General features: G+C 42.1%; 1 protein-coding gene across 1 annotated transcript in view; it reads left to right on the forward strand.

The window, feature by feature from the left end:
- The window catches only part of LOC119178780 (uncharacterized), a 51,369-nt gene that overhangs the window by 10,985 nt on the left and 22,481 nt on the right, over positions 1-17,903 (forward strand). The window contains exons 2-3 of the mRNA XM_037430026.2: positions 80-484; positions 13,727-13,915. Coding sequence (XP_037285923.1) covers positions 80-484; positions 13,727-13,915 — 594 coding nt within the window. The remainder of the gene's footprint in view (positions 1-79; positions 485-13,726; positions 13,916-17,903) is intronic.

Raw genomic sequence — 17,903 nt, forward strand, 5'->3', positions numbered from 1 at the left:
TATGATACATCGAGCGACTGTGTGGAAAAGCTTGTGTTTTGCCGTTAATATGCGTGTTCGTTTTTCTCTTTGTTTTCAGTGACGGAGCCCCTACACTCGACCTGCTGAAGCGTGTGTGTGCTGGTCGGGTCGACTTCCCCCTTACTGTGCCTGTGCCATCATTTGTATCACCTGCCCTGGCCGAAGGCCTTTCGTGTGCTTCTAAGCTGAAGATATGCCACTGGGGACCTGTGAGCGATGTAGTTTTCGCCATGTATGCCTCAATCTCCCTGAATTCTTCTCTGCAATGCCTCCACGTTGACTACATGGGGGGTGCTGACACCTGTGCTGAATCAGAGTCCCTCCTCAATGCCTTGTGCGTTGCCCTCACAGCTTGCGGACGCTTCCACACCTTCCATCTCAACATGCACAGGTCCTTCGACTTTGAGGAGGCGATGCCATTTTCAGAAATCTTCACTGCCCTAGCGTGCAATCCACGCCTCAGGTATAACACACCAGTTCTCTCAAGATTGCTCTTTGAGGATGTAGTTTTTGTCTGCAAAGTTTGTGTCAGTACTTAAAGATAAGCCTCGAAACTTGAAAATTCCTTCTGTAAAGTAACAAGGAAAGTATTGTACTAACGAAAGAACACAATGCAGCGATGCGATAGTGCTGCCAATTTCGCTAAACTGCATCAATAGACCCATCCTGTTACATTTTGCTACATTTACACTATTCTGTGCCAAAATTGCACCAAACAAAGGGAATTCATGTCCCAAAAGAAAAACTAATCGCTCGATAGTGCAGCACCTTAGCATGCATGTCCTCACTTGCACACACCGGGCTACAATGGCCGTGAGCACTTTTAGATTAAGGAAAACATGCGCAATTGTGCAGGGCGGGATGGATTACTGTTCTTTACCATAAGTCGCCAATGTGCGTACTATATACAAAAAGCCACTTTTCAAAGACTGCACATGTGCAAGCAATGAGAACAGGTAGCCGTGCCATTTGGAGAATCAAGTGGTGTGACTGGTTTGTGAATTCTCGTTCCCTTAAATTTCTAACGTTGAAAGTTAGACGTTGGCAGACTAAAAGCGCTGTAGCACAAAGTCCCCGACCAACATCGTAGAGCTCCTTGCTTATGTGTTGAACTTTTCCACGCAACATCAACCAAACTTTCGTATGCTTTCGATATCCAAAGTGCGATGTCGTGAGCATTGGCGACAGTGAATGACTACTCGAGTTGCTTGGGTGTTGCACTTGCACGCGTTTGTTTTCGTTGACTATATGAGTGGTTGCTTTCAGAGTCTTAGTCGTTTCCAAGAGTCCACCTTTGTCAGAATGTAACCGCTTCAACGTTTTTCGTTGATTTGGTACTAAACCCACATCTGCATCCGCTGTCTATGGTGGTTATGCAGTAAGCGCTTACACCTACTCTGGGGTTTTGCATCTTGGCATGTCGACCCAGAAAGTTGGCCCTATACTTCATGAGATTGCACTTATGAGCTCAGCAAAGGGCAGCATGCGTAAAGCCAAGTTTGATTTGGCAGCCGGGAAAACAGCCGCGTTAACTGTACTGCATAAGCCTTACCAAGCTTGCGAGTCCGCCTGTTGATGGAAAAGGCGAAAGCCCGCATCACAAAACCATTACATTTGCAAAACACTATCTACACTAATGGTGGAATCGAGGACACATGCACGATGTCTGCATTCTACAGCAACATGACTATTTTCCGCTCAAAAATTCGCAAAAATTCGAACAGCAGTAACGAGCACTTAACACAGGCGCCCATTCGGTGCAGAGCGTGTGCACATAATGCCAAGAGCTGAGGCTTCACCAGTGCACTATAACCCTTCCTTGCAGCACGCACTGGTAACCCCAAATTCACGATGCGTTCTCCCTTCCCCCCCCTTTTTTTTTACAAAGAAAACTGTTATGTGATCACAGCTCGGGTATCGCGCAGCGCCGTAGTTGTCCGTAACCACATCTCGCAAAATGGTACCTACGACACAGTGGGCCTCGAACCTGAGTCTATTGGCTGCAAGCCCAGTATTCTACCACTGAGCCGCACTGGTGCTTGGGACATGTTGGCAAACTTGCCTTAGGCAGACTTGATGTTGAGAAAGCAATCACTTTAACAGGACTTATAAAGCATTTTTAAACTGTGAAAGAACAAGCAGGGATCGTACAACCCAAATAGTGTAACGAGTGGGTCATTCAATGCTCCAACCCATTACAAAAGCTTGTTTTTATTCAGCTATTAACTGTGGCGCATACCCATTTTAGGCATAATTCCTCATCGTCGTCAGCCACTGCGTGAACAATGGGCACAAAATTATTCGCAATAGTTTAGCGGGTACCACGCTTCTCAGAAGAATGACGAAAAACAGCATAGTGAATGCCGGCCTGCTACACAGAAATTATTATAGCCGTAGTGGGTACCCAGCAAGTGTTTGCAGCAGTTACCCAATGAGTGTTTAGAAAAGGCTCTGCAAGGTCGCTCTTCTAGCTTTTGCTGTGACTGCGCTGTGCCTTCTGCGCAGGCCTGGCGTTTTTTTTTTTCTTCCCCTGATCCGCTCTGTTAGTTCAGTTCGTGTTCCCTCCTTCGCAATGCCTATGTTACTCTTTTCTCAGCCGGCGGACATCTGTTGAGAAGCGGAGTCGTTACCATCAATTATTATTATGAGCTGCATTATAAGTGGTCGTTCATCTCTGGTGTAGAGCAGTATGTAGTACATGCAAATGTGGAGTTCTATGGGAGGATAAACAGTAATAACAAAAGACTACATTATAGCAGTCCTGCACTATAAGTGGCTAGGCTATTAGTAGTTAGAGCTATATATGCATGTAACTTTCTGGAATGCTGCTTAGTTGTGGTTTGTGTAACAGTTTTTGTTATCATTAAGTCTTTGCTCTGCGATCAGACGATAGTTATAACGCGAGAACGGAACTAGGACAAAGAAACAAGGACACAAAGGTCTCTGTCGTCGTTCTGTTCTCGCGCTATAACTATCGTCATGTCATACCAACTAGCCCAAGCTGCCAAACTTCTGCGATGATCCAGGCCTCTGAGCTTTTGGCTCAGAGGCTTGGATCTGCTGTGGGGGCCGGGCAGGCAGGTGTGATTGTGTGTCATTTCGTTCCCTATACATTCAAAACCCATAACGAAATCCCGAGAAAATTAAATTTTCAGCGCAATGAAATATTGTCGGAGCACCGGCGAATGCCCTTAGGAGTTGGTGCATTTTGTAACTCTTGACTACAAAACATCTCAACTGCAGTTCCTGATTAATGAAGTATTTGAAACTAGAATGCGCTAATAATTTGCTCTCATATTATTAAAATGCACTCGCGGCACACTTTAATGGCACTAAACTATCTCCACAGCGCACTCGACCAGCCATCGCCATCGTTTAAAAGAAAAGAAGGCTGGTGATTATGATGATGATGATGATTGTTTGCCTTTCGGTACGGGTGACTGTACCGTGTGGCAACCAAAATTGCCTTTATTAAGCAGTAACAACTACATCTTTAAAAACAAACCACAAAAGTCTGAGGAGACATCGCAGTGGGCACGTGTTAATATTTTAATAGGTTGGCACGAAACATCTGCTTTTATGCTGCACGACTACATAACCAAATCGACATTTACATTGAGTTTCATTCGCTGCAGTTCACTGGCTCTGTCGTGTCGGCTTGTGTACCCATTGCTGTCGCACACGGTTGCGTGTATAGAACATTAGCAATCCCTGTGTGTGCTTGGTGCAGCGTGAACAGCGTGAAGCGATCATATAGTCTAGTTTGTGTGCCTGCAAAGGTGCCGCTTCCAGCAAAAAAGCGGAAGTGCACCAAGCTAGAAGATGAGGTTTCAATTATCAAACATGGGCATGGCCAACGAATTCCGCGTTGCATGCAGTTAGCTATCCACGATCATCAAGAAGAAAGCCTCCATTTTTTGGTGCTCTTGAAAGCGATGCGAGAGCAAGAAACGAATCTGAGATGGCTGCAGAATTCCTTGACATGGATAAAGCGGTGTTCGCATGATTTTGTGAACAGCAGAAAGGCTCGGCAAAGCAAGCTTATTGACTTTTGGCGACGAACTGTGTTTTTGGTCGATTCCCTGTCTTTCTAGCTGCATTCTCGTGTCATTGAAATTCCCAGAAAAATGAATTTTCTTGCTTTCCTCGCCGATTTTGTTATTGCATGTTTCAACTGTATTCCATGGCCAAAAAAAAAAAAAGGAAGGGTGGGAGGCTGCAAAGGTCTCCTGTCCGTGGTGTCCGAGATGAGCCAGCGGCGCGCTGTTTTTCGGGCCGTAATATTCACATGCAGAGCGCATAATTGAAGAGTGGGATAACTGCTCTCGTTGTCGCACCGCGGCATGCTCCCCCCATGGCTCGCTTCCCCCGACACGGACACTCGCGGAGAGCGAAAGCTTGGCAGTTGCAGCCTCTGTGCGTCGCGTAATGGAAAATTGCAGCACAGATGTACCGAATAATTGCAAAATGTCGCCTACTGATGTTATTGGACTATTGCCTCTTCAATTCTGATGCTTGCTTAGGACTGTTGGGAGAGGCACACCGCCTCAAGAGTGTTTGCTGATGTCATTTGTTACGCTTTGCTATGTGCTGGTAATTTTCTCTTGGGGACGGTTTGTATAAAAAATCGTGGAATAGACATGAACGCTGTTGATCACTTTGAGTGCTCGCTGGTTTTCTTTTTAACAAACCATCCAGAGCTCGTGTCTATTGTGAGTTTTTCGCCCTACAAACCGTCCTTGATGCCTGATTAGCTGCAACTCTTCTTTTTCTTATTTGTGTAGTCCTGCATTGAGAAAAAAAAATGTAATGCGATTTTTGTAAGCTGTTTCTTGCAGTGGCCGATTTTCTTTCTGAAATTATTTAATGCATGTTTTAAATCTGAAATTGCATTTTTATATGGAGACCAAATAGTTCTGCTCTTTTTATTGTGTATTATTGGTATCTGGTATTCACTTCGCTACTTCAACATAGGACGAAGGAAGATATGTGGCGACCCTAATAGTGTTCTTGGTACAGCTGTGCTAAACAGCCTGCAATGCATAATGTTTTTGACATTATATGTATAGAATAGAGGTGAACGCAGTAACCTCGTTATTTTAGGCACTGGACAAGCAAGAAATGGGTTTGGTGCATCAAAGCTACATCGGGGATAGGGGAGAGATGACAGACCAAATCACTTGAGGACACATGGTACTTTATTTACAAAGACAAGCCAGAGTCTTGTTTTTCAGCATTTTCGCCTTTCACCAAAAAATAGTAAGCATGTGGCCTCTATCAATTTTTCAACGTGGGCCAAAATGTAGCTAAATGCAGCCATAAAAAGAAAGCAAAAAACCATAACTAACAAAAGTAAGAAGATTCAGGGGAAGATCAAGTAAAGTTCTTTCACACACACCTAAATATATGTACATAAACCTCTGGCCAACCAGGAAAAAAGAAAAAGACAAGCAAACAAAGTGTGGTCTTTCTGTGTTACGCACGGAAAAAAAAATTTAAGTATCAACTGTGCTGTAATAATTTTGCTTGAAGTGCGAGAGACAAAGCTATGTCTACTAGCGCGGTGGCATGCAAGTACTACCACTTTCGGTGTTTGAGCCAAAGAGAGCTATGCTGAAATGTAGCTTGCGCAGTACTTTCGTAGTTGCATTAGAATGATTAAAATAAAGCATACCTAAACGTCATATTTTGCGACTATGTGGAAAACTCCGTTTGGCAAGCTTCCATGCAACTTAGATGAAATATTTCATGCTAGCAGCCTTTGTTGCCCAAATCGGCTTTTAAGTGACCACTAAAGTTGCATGCTAAAGCAAAGAGGAACTTTTTAATAAGGTACCTGAACTTCTTTGTAGCTGTAGCAAGGAGTAAATGCACGTTGACTTCTTTCTTATGACGTGTCTTAAGTAACAACGTGCCAACACAGTCGATGTTATAACTGAAACAACTGAAATCGCATGCTGTACTCATGGGGGAAGATTGCTATCTCGCGGTGCCTTCAGCTAATCTTGGAGGCCATGCTCTGGCTCTGCTAGCATGAGCTTCCTGGCACCACCTCCTGGCTATGCCACTGCTTTAGCGGCTCCAGAAGCCTTTTTTCTTGCTCAAAATGCTTCAAATTTTTCCTTTAAAATCTGTTTTTTTTTCTACTTTTAAAACGCTATCGGTCACTTTGAAAGCACTTTTCTATGCTCTAAAATACACTTTTGGCTGCTCCAAAAGTCTTTTTTTTCCCCCTCTAACTGAAAATATCCTCCTAAGTGGCTTCAGCCAATCATATCACTGACAATGTAATGTAAGAATGGGCCTTCTGGGATAGAAGTGAAAATGGAAAATGGAGTGAAATAGCAGCTTACCCGTAACATTGGTCACTGGAGTTTAACTGAAAACTAGTTTTTTTGAAATAGTTCTTTTTGGACAGACATTTTTCAACACGTAACTTTTAAAATTATTAGTCAATAATGGCTCACATTGCTCTACATTAACTGTATAATGCAAATAACTATCAGGAAAGTGTGCATAAAGCACTTAATACCCCTGTCACACGGGAGTTGTTAATGTCATTTGGTCAAATTTTATTCAGAGCAACGAATGCAATTCGATGTGGGTCATTCCATACCTAATCATCCAGTGTTTTTCGGACGATCAGGAATATGACTGAAAAAATTTCCACGTGTTTTTCGAAGTTCTAAACTCGCCCTTGTCGTTTATTTCTGTTATGAAAAATTTTTCTTCCTATTTATGAGCTTGCAGTTTGGCGCTAGCTGAGCTAGAGGGCATTGATTGATTCATATGTGGCGTTTAACATCCCAAAACCATCATATGATTATGAGAGACGCTGTAGTGGAGGGCTCCGGAAATTTTGATCACCTAGGGTTCTTTAACGTGCACCCAAATCTGAGCACACGGGCCTACAACATTTCCGCCTCGATCGGAAATGCAGCCGCCGCAGCCGGGATTCGAACCGGGGACCTGCGGGTCAGCAGCCGAGTACCTTAGCCACTAGACCATCGCGGCGGGGCAGCTAGAGGGCATTAAAAAAAACAATATTGAAAAAGGCGTTTTTTGAATGCACTCAATAAAACTGTATTTGCGGCAAGGTAATGAAGTGATCTAACGGTAAAAATGATTACTTGCGTATTTATATCAATTCTTCAATGAGTTACGCAAGAGGAATATTGAATAAAGCTGCTGAATTATGGATTTTAATCCAGGAACATGGTGGGCTTAAAGGACAAAAATAAATTATTTTCTAGTGGCCTCTTTAACATGCTAAAAAATAATCATTTAGGTTCCGAAATTATAGCAGATGGTCTACAAAAAAAAAAAAAAGTTCACTTTTTTTGCGACAAGCTCTGTATTCAGCATCAAAAAACTTGACTTGGTGGTCAGACTAAAAGCATGTACAATACCTCATTTGAAGGCTATGTATTAGCTAAATATTAATGAACTTACTAGTGGGCATTATTTCTTAAACTTGAGAAATATTTTTTTGAAATTGTGTATCTCCACCAGCTTATCGCCTATGTAACTCAAGTGGCATAATGGATTTGGAAGGGCAATCTTCAGCGCAAGGCCACTCACCTGGTATGCACATAGCAAACTTGGTACTATATATAAGACAACCTAAAAGAATATTAAGTTATCATCTGCGTTCTATTGCCAACAGAGGTGCGCTACACTGAATGAGGCCAGAGTGTAAAGACCAGTACCGTTGCAAAACAATATTTTTTGGTGGGGTTGTTGTGTGAGGGGGGTGATTTCGGTCATAGGTTATGTACAATCGCATGTGTGCTTGTATGTGTGCACGTATATGCACATGCACAACTGAAAAATTTCTGCACTATGCTGGAGAGGGGGAATTAAGAAGCTCCCCTCCCTTCCTGGCTACGCAGCTGGTGATGACTCCCAGATAAGCCGTCCAGCTTTCAAAAAGTATACAGTGTACAAAAATACATTACCCCAAGATATACGAGACTGTCTGCTTAGCTACCAGTTCTTAATATAATGTTGCTTTTCGCGTAGTCATTGACAGACTTTGTGTCTCAGGGAGCAGGGTTCTTTCCTAAAAGCTGGAAAAAAATGAAGCATTTGTATTACAGTAGCGTTTTCAGTGTACTGCATCAATGCTACTAGCATGCTATAAGACTTATGTACTGAATATGAATAAATATTTTCATATTTATTCATATTTATATAAAGTGTATAAAAAACACCTTCTGCATTTGCAGAACTCTCCTGGAAAGTAGCATTGTCACTAAATCTCTAAAGCTGGATGACTCATGTGGAAGTCACCACATTGACTCCATTCCTTTTAATGCACTTCTCTTGACAATAGAACATAGATGATAGCCCCATTCCCATTTCGACTGTTCAGTTGAGAGCACCAAGTTTGCCGACTGTATCGCCAGTGGGTTTCTGTTGAATATTGCCCTTGCAAGTGCATTGTGCTGCTTGAGAGACATAGGCGAATTGTTAGTGGAGATGCATAGTTTCAAGAAAATATTTCTCAAGTTTGAAAAATACTTTCAAGTAACTTCATTAATTTTTAGCTAAAACATAGAGCTTTCAAAATGAGGTATTGCGCATGTTTTTAGCCTGACCACCAAGGGGAGTTATTTGACTCTGAATACAGGCTTTCACAAAAAAAGTAATATTCGAAATTTTTTTTTTCAAACGGTCTGTTATACCTTTGGCGCCTAAAACATTTAGATTTTGTAGCGTGATAAACAGGCCAACAGCACCTATTTTATTTGTGCCCTTTTAGTTTTCCATGTTGCTGGAGAAAAGTCCCGAATTCTGCAATTTTATTCAATAATGTTCTTGCGAGAAGTCCTCGAAGAATTTATATACATATATGTCATTATTTTTGCAGTTACATCACTTCATTACCTTGCCACATACAATTTTATCGAGTACATTCAAAAAACCTCTTTTGAAAAAATCGTTCTTTGATGCCCTCTAGCACAGTCAGCACCAAACTAGTGACTCTCATAAATAGCAAGGAAATTTCGGGTAACGAAAATAAATGAGCAGGGCGAGTTTATAACTTCGATAAACACGTGGAATTTTTTTTAGCCATATTCGTGATGGTCAGAAAAATGCTGGATGATTTGGCATAGAATGACCCATGTGTGGTGGTGCTACAGAGGGAAAAGTTATGTCATTCGTTCGTGGTATCTCTGTTGATAATTCAGGAAGGAAAGGCCAGAAAAGTTGATCAGGGTACATGTAAAGTGATATAAAAGTGAACTTATCTATTTTAAGTCACTTCCTAATTAAGTACGCATATAAATATTATGTCGCAGAATATATGGCCGCCATGAGCCAAGACGGTACAATTTGCGAGTAGGTAGTGATGGAATGAATACAAGAACAGCACCACTACATGCTTTGTGTGATGAGAAAAAAAGGGTAGAGAAACCTGTCTTGTATAATTAGGTTTTCGAAATTTTGAAGTAACAGATGCACACGTGGTATAGTTTGCACTGCAACCTCACACTGAAAAGCTTATAGCGTTCCGCGTTTGTTCTCTTTGAAACACCGTCTCGCATGCGTCCATGCGGGAAAAGCACTTGCAAGGGAACTACTGTAGCCTTCTGAGAGCAAATGTCTCCTCCTGGGTTTGATGCGCTCCTGCTGTTGATGTCATTGCTGCAGATATACAGAGATGGGCACAGAGGCGTCTGCTTGTTTGCATCACAACCAACAGCGCTGGGCCCAGACGCCACTGACGTGGAGAGTAGAAACATTTTACGACGGTCTTCCGCACTCCTGTCCACATTAATATGATAGATGGCTTTAAGAAAGCAGCATTAATAGTGTGTTTTTGTGAATGCGGGTGAAACTGAAAATGCCGCATGCCACCTTATAAGTAGTCTGTGCAGTAGAGAATATACATTTGGTTCGACTGCAATGTCGAATGCGTTTCTCGAACTCGTTTGATTGCTTAAGTCATTAGTTTCTAATGACTTTTTATATCGCTCTGTAGCAGTTGCATAATGTCATTAGATGCGAATGTCATTCCATTCGTATGACATTAAAACTTTCAGTGTGACAGGGGTATTAAATTAACAAGGAAAACTAATATGAGAAGTTTTAAAATATAAAATGCTCAGCCCATACTAATTCCTTACTTTAAGTTCATAGCGATTATATAAGCGATGCCACATTTTAATAGGAATAATAATTACGCTTACGTGTTGGTAAATGTGTGCGAAGAATTTTCATCTCTATCTGGCCATCAAAAGTACCAAAAACGTGATGTACAAACTTAAGAAGCTGTCAAAAATGGCATCTCAAGAAAAGCGAATTTTAAACAGAGCGGTGAAAGCTCATCTGTATGACAAAGATACGATTTTTTTCCTCATGAGAGCTTGGGATTCGTGGTTATTTTGAGCATGTGGATTGTGTGAACTCACCATGTGAAATGATATAGCAAGCAGCCAGGTCAAAATTTCCAGGGGACTCTAGATAATGTGCTCTTTTTTAGTTTTTATTTAACTTTGAGTGTAACGACAGCCTCGTTATTGTTGTCATGAAAGTGGAAATCAAACTTGTGAAACCAAGTAAAAACGAAAATTATGTAATTTAAAAAAAAAACTCATTTTTTAAAGTAGCACTTTCCCTTAAGCTACTATTTTTACCAAGTAGCATCATTTGGTGTGTCACTGCAATAGTTCCATCTGTGCATGAAAAAAGTTTTGGTCTTCCCTGTAAATATTGAGCCACCACATACACACACCTTGAATAGCTATCTCGGTCATCCGATATGGCATTAGCACTGTCATTGCACATGCTGCTCTGGAAATGCATTTTATTCATGCAGTTAGCTGAAAAGAGTGCATTTAGCAAAGTCCATTGTGACCAAGTCTCATCAATGTACATTTACAGCTGCCAGTTATGCGGGCTACACCAGTTGATTGGCTTTAAGTACCAGTATATAATGTATGTATGTGTTTACGTTACATTGAACACGTAATCTGTGCACTTCAAGTGTTCCTAATGTTAAAGGACACAAAAATTTTGCTCCTTGTTTTTTTTTTCTGTGATAGGTAGCTTCTGTCCCACTAATCAGTGCTACAAACCTTGTTTCCTTGAGTGTGGGACAGTTAATTATTAATAGAGACGTCCAGTTGCTGAATCGCAGTTTCACAGCTGTGATGTAAGTGCCGCACTGACGGTCTGTTACACCTGCACTTGCTGAGCATTATTGTTGCCACTGCAGAGTCAGTGCCGCAATATCAACAAAAGGTGGTGCTTATTATCTGCCAATGGGCACTGCTAATGAACAGGGGAAGTGAGCACTGACCATACACTCAAGGCTGCAGGTATTGCAAGGCCCATGCCAGCAGCCAGCCAACATAAACTCTGTGCTCTGCATCTAGCTCAGTAGGCCGACATGCACTTCAAAATAGATTTTAATTATGTTCCAGGCTATATATGTCCTTGATATTTCATATATGTGGAGTATATATCTAAATCTTTCTGTCTCATTATCTTGCCTTTGAAATTTCGTGTCAGTACTCCTTTAAATTTCATGATCTGTGTGCCTTCTTTAATATATAATTTTACACTTTGGCAAACCTCTTTTAACTTTTTAATACCTGAATCATGAAACTGCTGATGAAAAATTGTTCATTTTCCAGCTTTAATCATCACCTTTTGCCTCATTCTTTAGCTAAATTTAAATTGTCCAACAGGAAACTTTAATGCTCACTATTATTATGTCGCTGATTCGCAACAAACTGTTCCTAAGCCAGTATGGGGTTCAATAGAGAGATGTGTCGAAAAGCGAGCCTTGAAAAGACAATTCTTTAGGTGTTAAACCCCACATATCAATCAAGACAATTCTTACCTAGATTATCGAGTGATGACTTTTCATCAATTGTTTAAAAGTGAGTTGACTAGATCGCTTCCACAGAGATGGCGTGATATAATGTCAGCGACCGTGTGAGAACCCTACACTCTGCCGCCTAATATAGTCGACTTCTGGGAAGTATAGAAAGAGTGACGTGAATGTGACGGTGCCGAGAAAGTGATCTAGCTCATCACGAGGCAGAGCCATTCCTTTGTTAGGATTTTTCTCTGTCGCAAAAAGATTGTTCTTCTCAACAATGTGACCCGTGAAGCCTTCACAAAGAATTCCTTGCAATGTTCAGTGGGACCTCTGACAGAGTCGCACTAGGGAAGATTGGCTTTCTAATGTGCAATTTCCCAGTTTTCTTGATAGCCTTTTTTTTTTCATCATGCTGCATGTTTTAGACAGGCACTTGTTTGTGCATCAGGATAGGGATTGATAGTATCGTCCCCACTATCACCAACACAGTTATCGTAGATTTTATCTGCAGGTGGCAAGCACGTGCAAAGCCCTATTTTTCTATGAATTGAGGAGACGTCCATCATCCATCAATATATAACATACGTACTTGTTACACCGGCAGGAACCTGTTACTGACTCAAATGCCATATGTCGCGAATTCGCGACATACCTCAGTAGCGAGGCTCGCGCAATAAAAGATGTACTTCAGAACGATGTAATGCAACCTCTTGGACGCGTGCACTCAAATAGAAGATTAAACTTTGGTCACTCAGACAAAAAAGAACAAAGAAGCGAGAGCTGTTGCCCTTGCTTCGCGCACTCTCCCATTAGCTACGAAACATTTGTTTCTATCTTAGAATACCTTACTTGAGATGGCATTGATGTCTTGTGCTGAAAAGTACATACCCTGTGAATACATGAAAGCCAGCCCTGAAGGCAGTAGGCACTCCGTGACTTGCTTGCTCGGCATTTTTTGGTATGTCTTGAATTAGCAACACCAGGTAATAAAGGGGTCATACTTAAATTTTGTTATCTGCATTATGTTTTTTTATGTATTAATTTTCCTTTCAGGCCATTTTGTCCTGTGGTGCACTTGAGAAATGATTGGCTCGAAATATTACTGTGAATGTTGTTTATGAGCTGGGAAACACACTGAACATATATTTGCAAGAATATTCAGTGGCTTCTGTACAGAAAAAAATTGTGCTGTGGAATAAAAAATATAAGTTGCTTGCACCATGTTTTGAAGCCTGATTCACGAACCACATCTCTATATTGATGTTTTGCTGTAATGAGCCCTAGCTTTTTTTGTAACATTTTTAAAAGTGTAGTTTTTCTCGGGCTGCACTCCACGTTTTATGTAAAAGTGTTTGTGTTAGGAAGTAGCATCGCTAGTTCTCATAATTATGGAATCTTTGAGTCTAATGTATATCCTTAACGCTGTTGCTCTAAATTCATACGGCTACATTTAGTGCCAGTTGTACAAGTTATGGTGTAACGAAGGGCTTAGGGCCATCAAAACACTATTATCAAGCTTGCACATCATGATGCTTGCAACATAGCCAGGACTTGTGTGTTATGAGTGGTTTTGTTATGAAGGCATTCATTTTAGACTTTTTTTTCTGACAATATTTAATGACATTACAATAAAATCTTATTTGTTTTTAGGAGCTTATGTACATTAGAAGCAAATACTTAATAAGTTATTCATTATTATGCTGTTTTATATATCAACATTGCAGAATACTAAAGCTGTTAAAGCAAAGAAACTATAGGCATTGAAGGCTTGTGTGTCTTCTATGCCTCTGCCTATTCCTAAATTACTGATTCAGATGTGGAAAGGTATTTTGGCTCATTGACAACTATAAACTTTCTCTTCACTTCCAGGAAGCTTTCGCTGACTGTTCCACGACTGGACCAAAAGGCTGCACAGTTGCTGGCCTTATTTGTGCCACAGTGCAAGAGGAGCTTGGTCGAGCTTCGTATCAAGAGCTGCGATGCCATTCCACAAGCTACCCTTGTTACAGTTCTTGCTATGGTGGCGAAGAACACGTTCCTGTCAAAGCTTTCGCTCAGGTGAACTATTATAAACTAGTTTAAGAACTGGTAATTGAAGCTCTCTTCTAGTGAATTATAGCCGACCGGGGAGGTATTTTTGTGCCCACTTAGGCTGTCGTTTGACTCCTGCCCAGTTTGAGCTATTACTTGCTCAGTGTTGAAAAAGGTCTTTGGCGTGTTGGAACCACTGGTTAAGCCAGTAAGGGCAAAGGCACTCATGCTGCGTAGTCCTGTCTTTATCGGTGCAACTGCAACATCATCTCGCTCTCCGAAAAATTATAAGTGCCCGTTCTCAGAAAAATGAAACCTCAATTAAGAGTGTAACATGTTGTCCTGCATCTTGTTATTAGATTGTGAAGGATGTTAGTGTCATAATTATGATGATGCATGCACGGGGAAAGCGTGACACAGCAGAGTTTGGTATGTCGCACATGTGATACATTGAGCTACTGTTTGCCGTGCTTTACGGTTGGCACACACTCAAGCCTCTATTGATATATTTCTTATGCATAGTGTAGTTGTGACTTCATGACAAAACTGACCTGGTGCAGTTTCTTGAAGAGGCCCTGCAACACTTTCTGAGCATGGTCATAAATGCTGGCGATCGGTTGTCGAGGTTCCCGAGAACACGCAAGCCAAATATAATAGCGCAGCGTGTGGCCTGGAATTTACAATAAACTCTCAGTCAGCTAAAAATTGCTTTTTCTTCTTTCAACTAATGCTACGACTAATGCTAATGCTACATACTCAAAAATTGCTGTGTCACAGAACAAGTATTAGTGGTTGACTGATTGTAGCAAGGCGGGCTTACTCATTACTGGGGCCGTTGCTGGAGCTTGCAACTTGTTCACACGTGTGTGTGCGATTGCACTGTAAAGAAATGTATTAAAAAAAAAAGAGTACATAGGAAACAAAAGCTGGGGCCACAGGCTGAAAAGTTCTGTTGACCGGTTGCTGATATCTCTCGAAACAATTATTGATCAGGTGTATGAGGCTTGGAAGGCTGCCCATTGTCTCTTCCTGTCGTGTAATTTGGAAGATAAGAAAAACGAAGAGGCGAGCAAGTTTGTACTGATTTATTATGGCGTAAATGTAGTTAAAAAAGCGAACAAAGAAGGGAACAACACAAGCGCTTGTGGTATTCTTTCTTGTGCTCGTCTGTTTTTTGTGCTACATTTAGGTCGTAATGAAAGATAATATTCCGCAAATGCAGTTTGATTGGCCTTTGATTGCTGCTTGACATTGCATGTGTGTCATGGGTGAAGACATAGTTCCCTTATTAGCCCCCTTCAGGACCTGCCCGAAGAAGGCACTCTAGTGCCTGGGGTGTGGAGGGATAAATGCAGAAGACATTTAAATGAAGATCTAGAAATGATCTAGAGAAGTGAACTGGTGTGCAATTGTGTGCGGCAGTTAGAGGCCACAAGCTTTCAACTGCAACAGCATGAACACTGGCATCGTGTTTGTACCACCTCTTCATTCCACAAACAGTGTTTTTTTTTGGGGGGGGACATGCCAAGCAAAACCAGATGGTCTGTGAGATATTAGTTGCCATATTTACTCGTATATAGGCCGACCCTGATTCTAAGCCGACCCCGCAATGTCCAAAGCCCCCCCCTCCTAAGAAAAGCTTACTTCAAATGTAGGCCGGACGAAACGGCAAAGACAGCGTTCACAAACAGAAAACATTTATTAAACATGAACATGAAACAAATCGGTTGGTTCATGATGCAAATAACTCAAGAAACATAAAGCCGCAAGTCTTGTTGCATGCGTTTCTTTATCGTTGTTTTTTTCGCGCTGCTTCTAGTTGCATCATAAAGATGCCGCGCTCATTCGGAGATGTCGTCCCTGCTTCACTCGTCCGTGACTTCTTTATCCATGTCTTCCAACAGTGCACAATCTTCGGTGTCATCAAGTGCATTGGATGTACTATATGCCAACACTTATTAAACGAGCGCCCAAGTTCCCGGGTTGTCATCCCACATTGCAGCCCCTCCAGCGACGCGCCACTCCAAAGTCCCGCCTGGCTTGATTGTTGGACGAGGTTTCTTTTATAATAGGAACTATAGTGACACCACATGTTTGGTGCCATTGAGCTACGCCGCACACAGACCACTCGAGGCGCGAGTCAAAATGAGGAACGCGCACCTCAACACTCACCACAATGGTCAAAATGGCACCCTCACGTGTGTGCTTAAGCCAGGTTTTGGCTTGGCTGCTAACTGATATATTGCCGTCTAGGTGGCGCTAATTGTGCACTGCTTTTCTCAATGAAAATGATGCGTTTTTCAAAATTCTCGAATGTAAGCTGACCCTGGAGTTTGATGCAAAGAAATTTGAAAAAAAAGCTATCAGCCTAGATTCAAATAAATACGGTATGTTGAACTTGAATAACCACAGCAAGAGACCCGAGAGTCACTTCAAATAGCCCCTTACCAGGTGACACAACAAAATTCTAGTTATACACTGGAAGTGGTACACCCGATACAAAGCATTATGTCAGAAAAATTTTCTAATTGGTTCATCAGAAACTGAGAAAAACAATGTCTTGAGGCAACGCGAAACCATGATGCGAGAAGTTAAGCTTGAAACCTCTGCTGCTCACCCCCGTATGGCCTTCACTAGCCAAATCCTTCCCTGCGCTCTTCGGCATGAGAGCCGGAGGATCGCATGACACATATGCATGAATGCGTCATGGCACAACATTGTCGCGAGCACATATCGTGCCAGAGCCAGCCCGAGCCCCCAAGTCCCGAGTGCTATTGTGGCGGTTTGCTCAGCGCTTCATCTCTGCATGCGCTCTCGCCGATCACTTTGCTTTCAACTTATTGATTATTATGAAAGCTGCAACATATGTATCGATGTGAGACTAGCCGTGTGTCGCATGAACATTGTTAGACGTGGGAAGAGAAATTAGCTAAATTAGCGCTAAATGGAATGCGATAGTAAGCTAGTTTCATTCTAAGGGGTGGCGCCTGCTGCACCATGCGCAAAGTGCGAGAACATGATTGCACCCGAAATGGTGGTAGATTACGCTTAACACCTCGATGTAATTCGCTGTGAAAACTAAAAAGAGCACAGTCATCTACGTAGAGGAGTGATACGCAGTACTACTGCCATGTAGGTTCCTTCCATCGTGTACACAATTCCCTCATTCTCTGGGTGCACACCCATGAGAAGGGCAAGCAGCATTGAGCTTAAAATTCTACCCATCTTCCCGGTGCTTAGTGTTGCAAATTTTGGCAGACATGATCGTAAATGCTCAGTGTATGCATTGCACTCGTCAGTTCAAAATTATCAAACCTGGTGAAGAGCCCTTTAAGCACAAATGGGTGTACTTAGCGTGCAGCTGGACAATGGTGTACATATTAACTCATCTCCATTTACGTTTCATGTGTTAATTGGATAACTTTCCTAAAGTTACCGTCAGTGCATGTTCTCAGAACTCCACTGTGGCAGCTATACCAAAACATACAAACCAATTATGAATTTGAACGCCTGCTTGCGCAGGGGCGTCTTCACAAGCAGGCATTTGGTGCGTAGCGACACCACGGACTCGAGCTAATGGGGTACTCTTCTCCCTCTCACGCTTAGCCGTGCGTGGCATAGCTGTGTCTGGGGAAAAGGGAATCCTGGGGGTTGAGCCCACGCTGGGTGATTGTACCTTTAAGGCCCCTCAGGCAACACACCCCTTTGGCTCTGGCTGCATGCAGACGGCACCTCTGGGTTGACACACTGAAGGGAAATCGGCAGTCGCCTTTTCTTGTGTATCTATCCCTACATATTCGTCTTTATCTTTCACTTTCGATGTTTCTTGTCACCTTTTCTTTTCCGTTTACTTTTAAATTTCCTGGCGGCTAGGGTCAACTTTGTGTAGTTGCGCAAACTTGGGTAAATTATATATGGTTATTGCAGCGATGCATGGCTGGGGTCTTCAAGTGTTCTACCTTGCAGCGTATCCTTGTTGGGCTCAGTGGTGGGTAGCCACCATCGCCGCCAAAAG

This window comes from Rhipicephalus microplus, chromosome 1 (assembly GCF_043290135.1).
Source record: "Rhipicephalus microplus isolate Deutch F79 chromosome 1, USDA_Rmic, whole genome shotgun sequence".
Classification (NCBI taxonomy): Eukaryota; Metazoa; Arthropoda; class Arachnida; order Ixodida; family Ixodidae; genus Rhipicephalus; species Rhipicephalus microplus.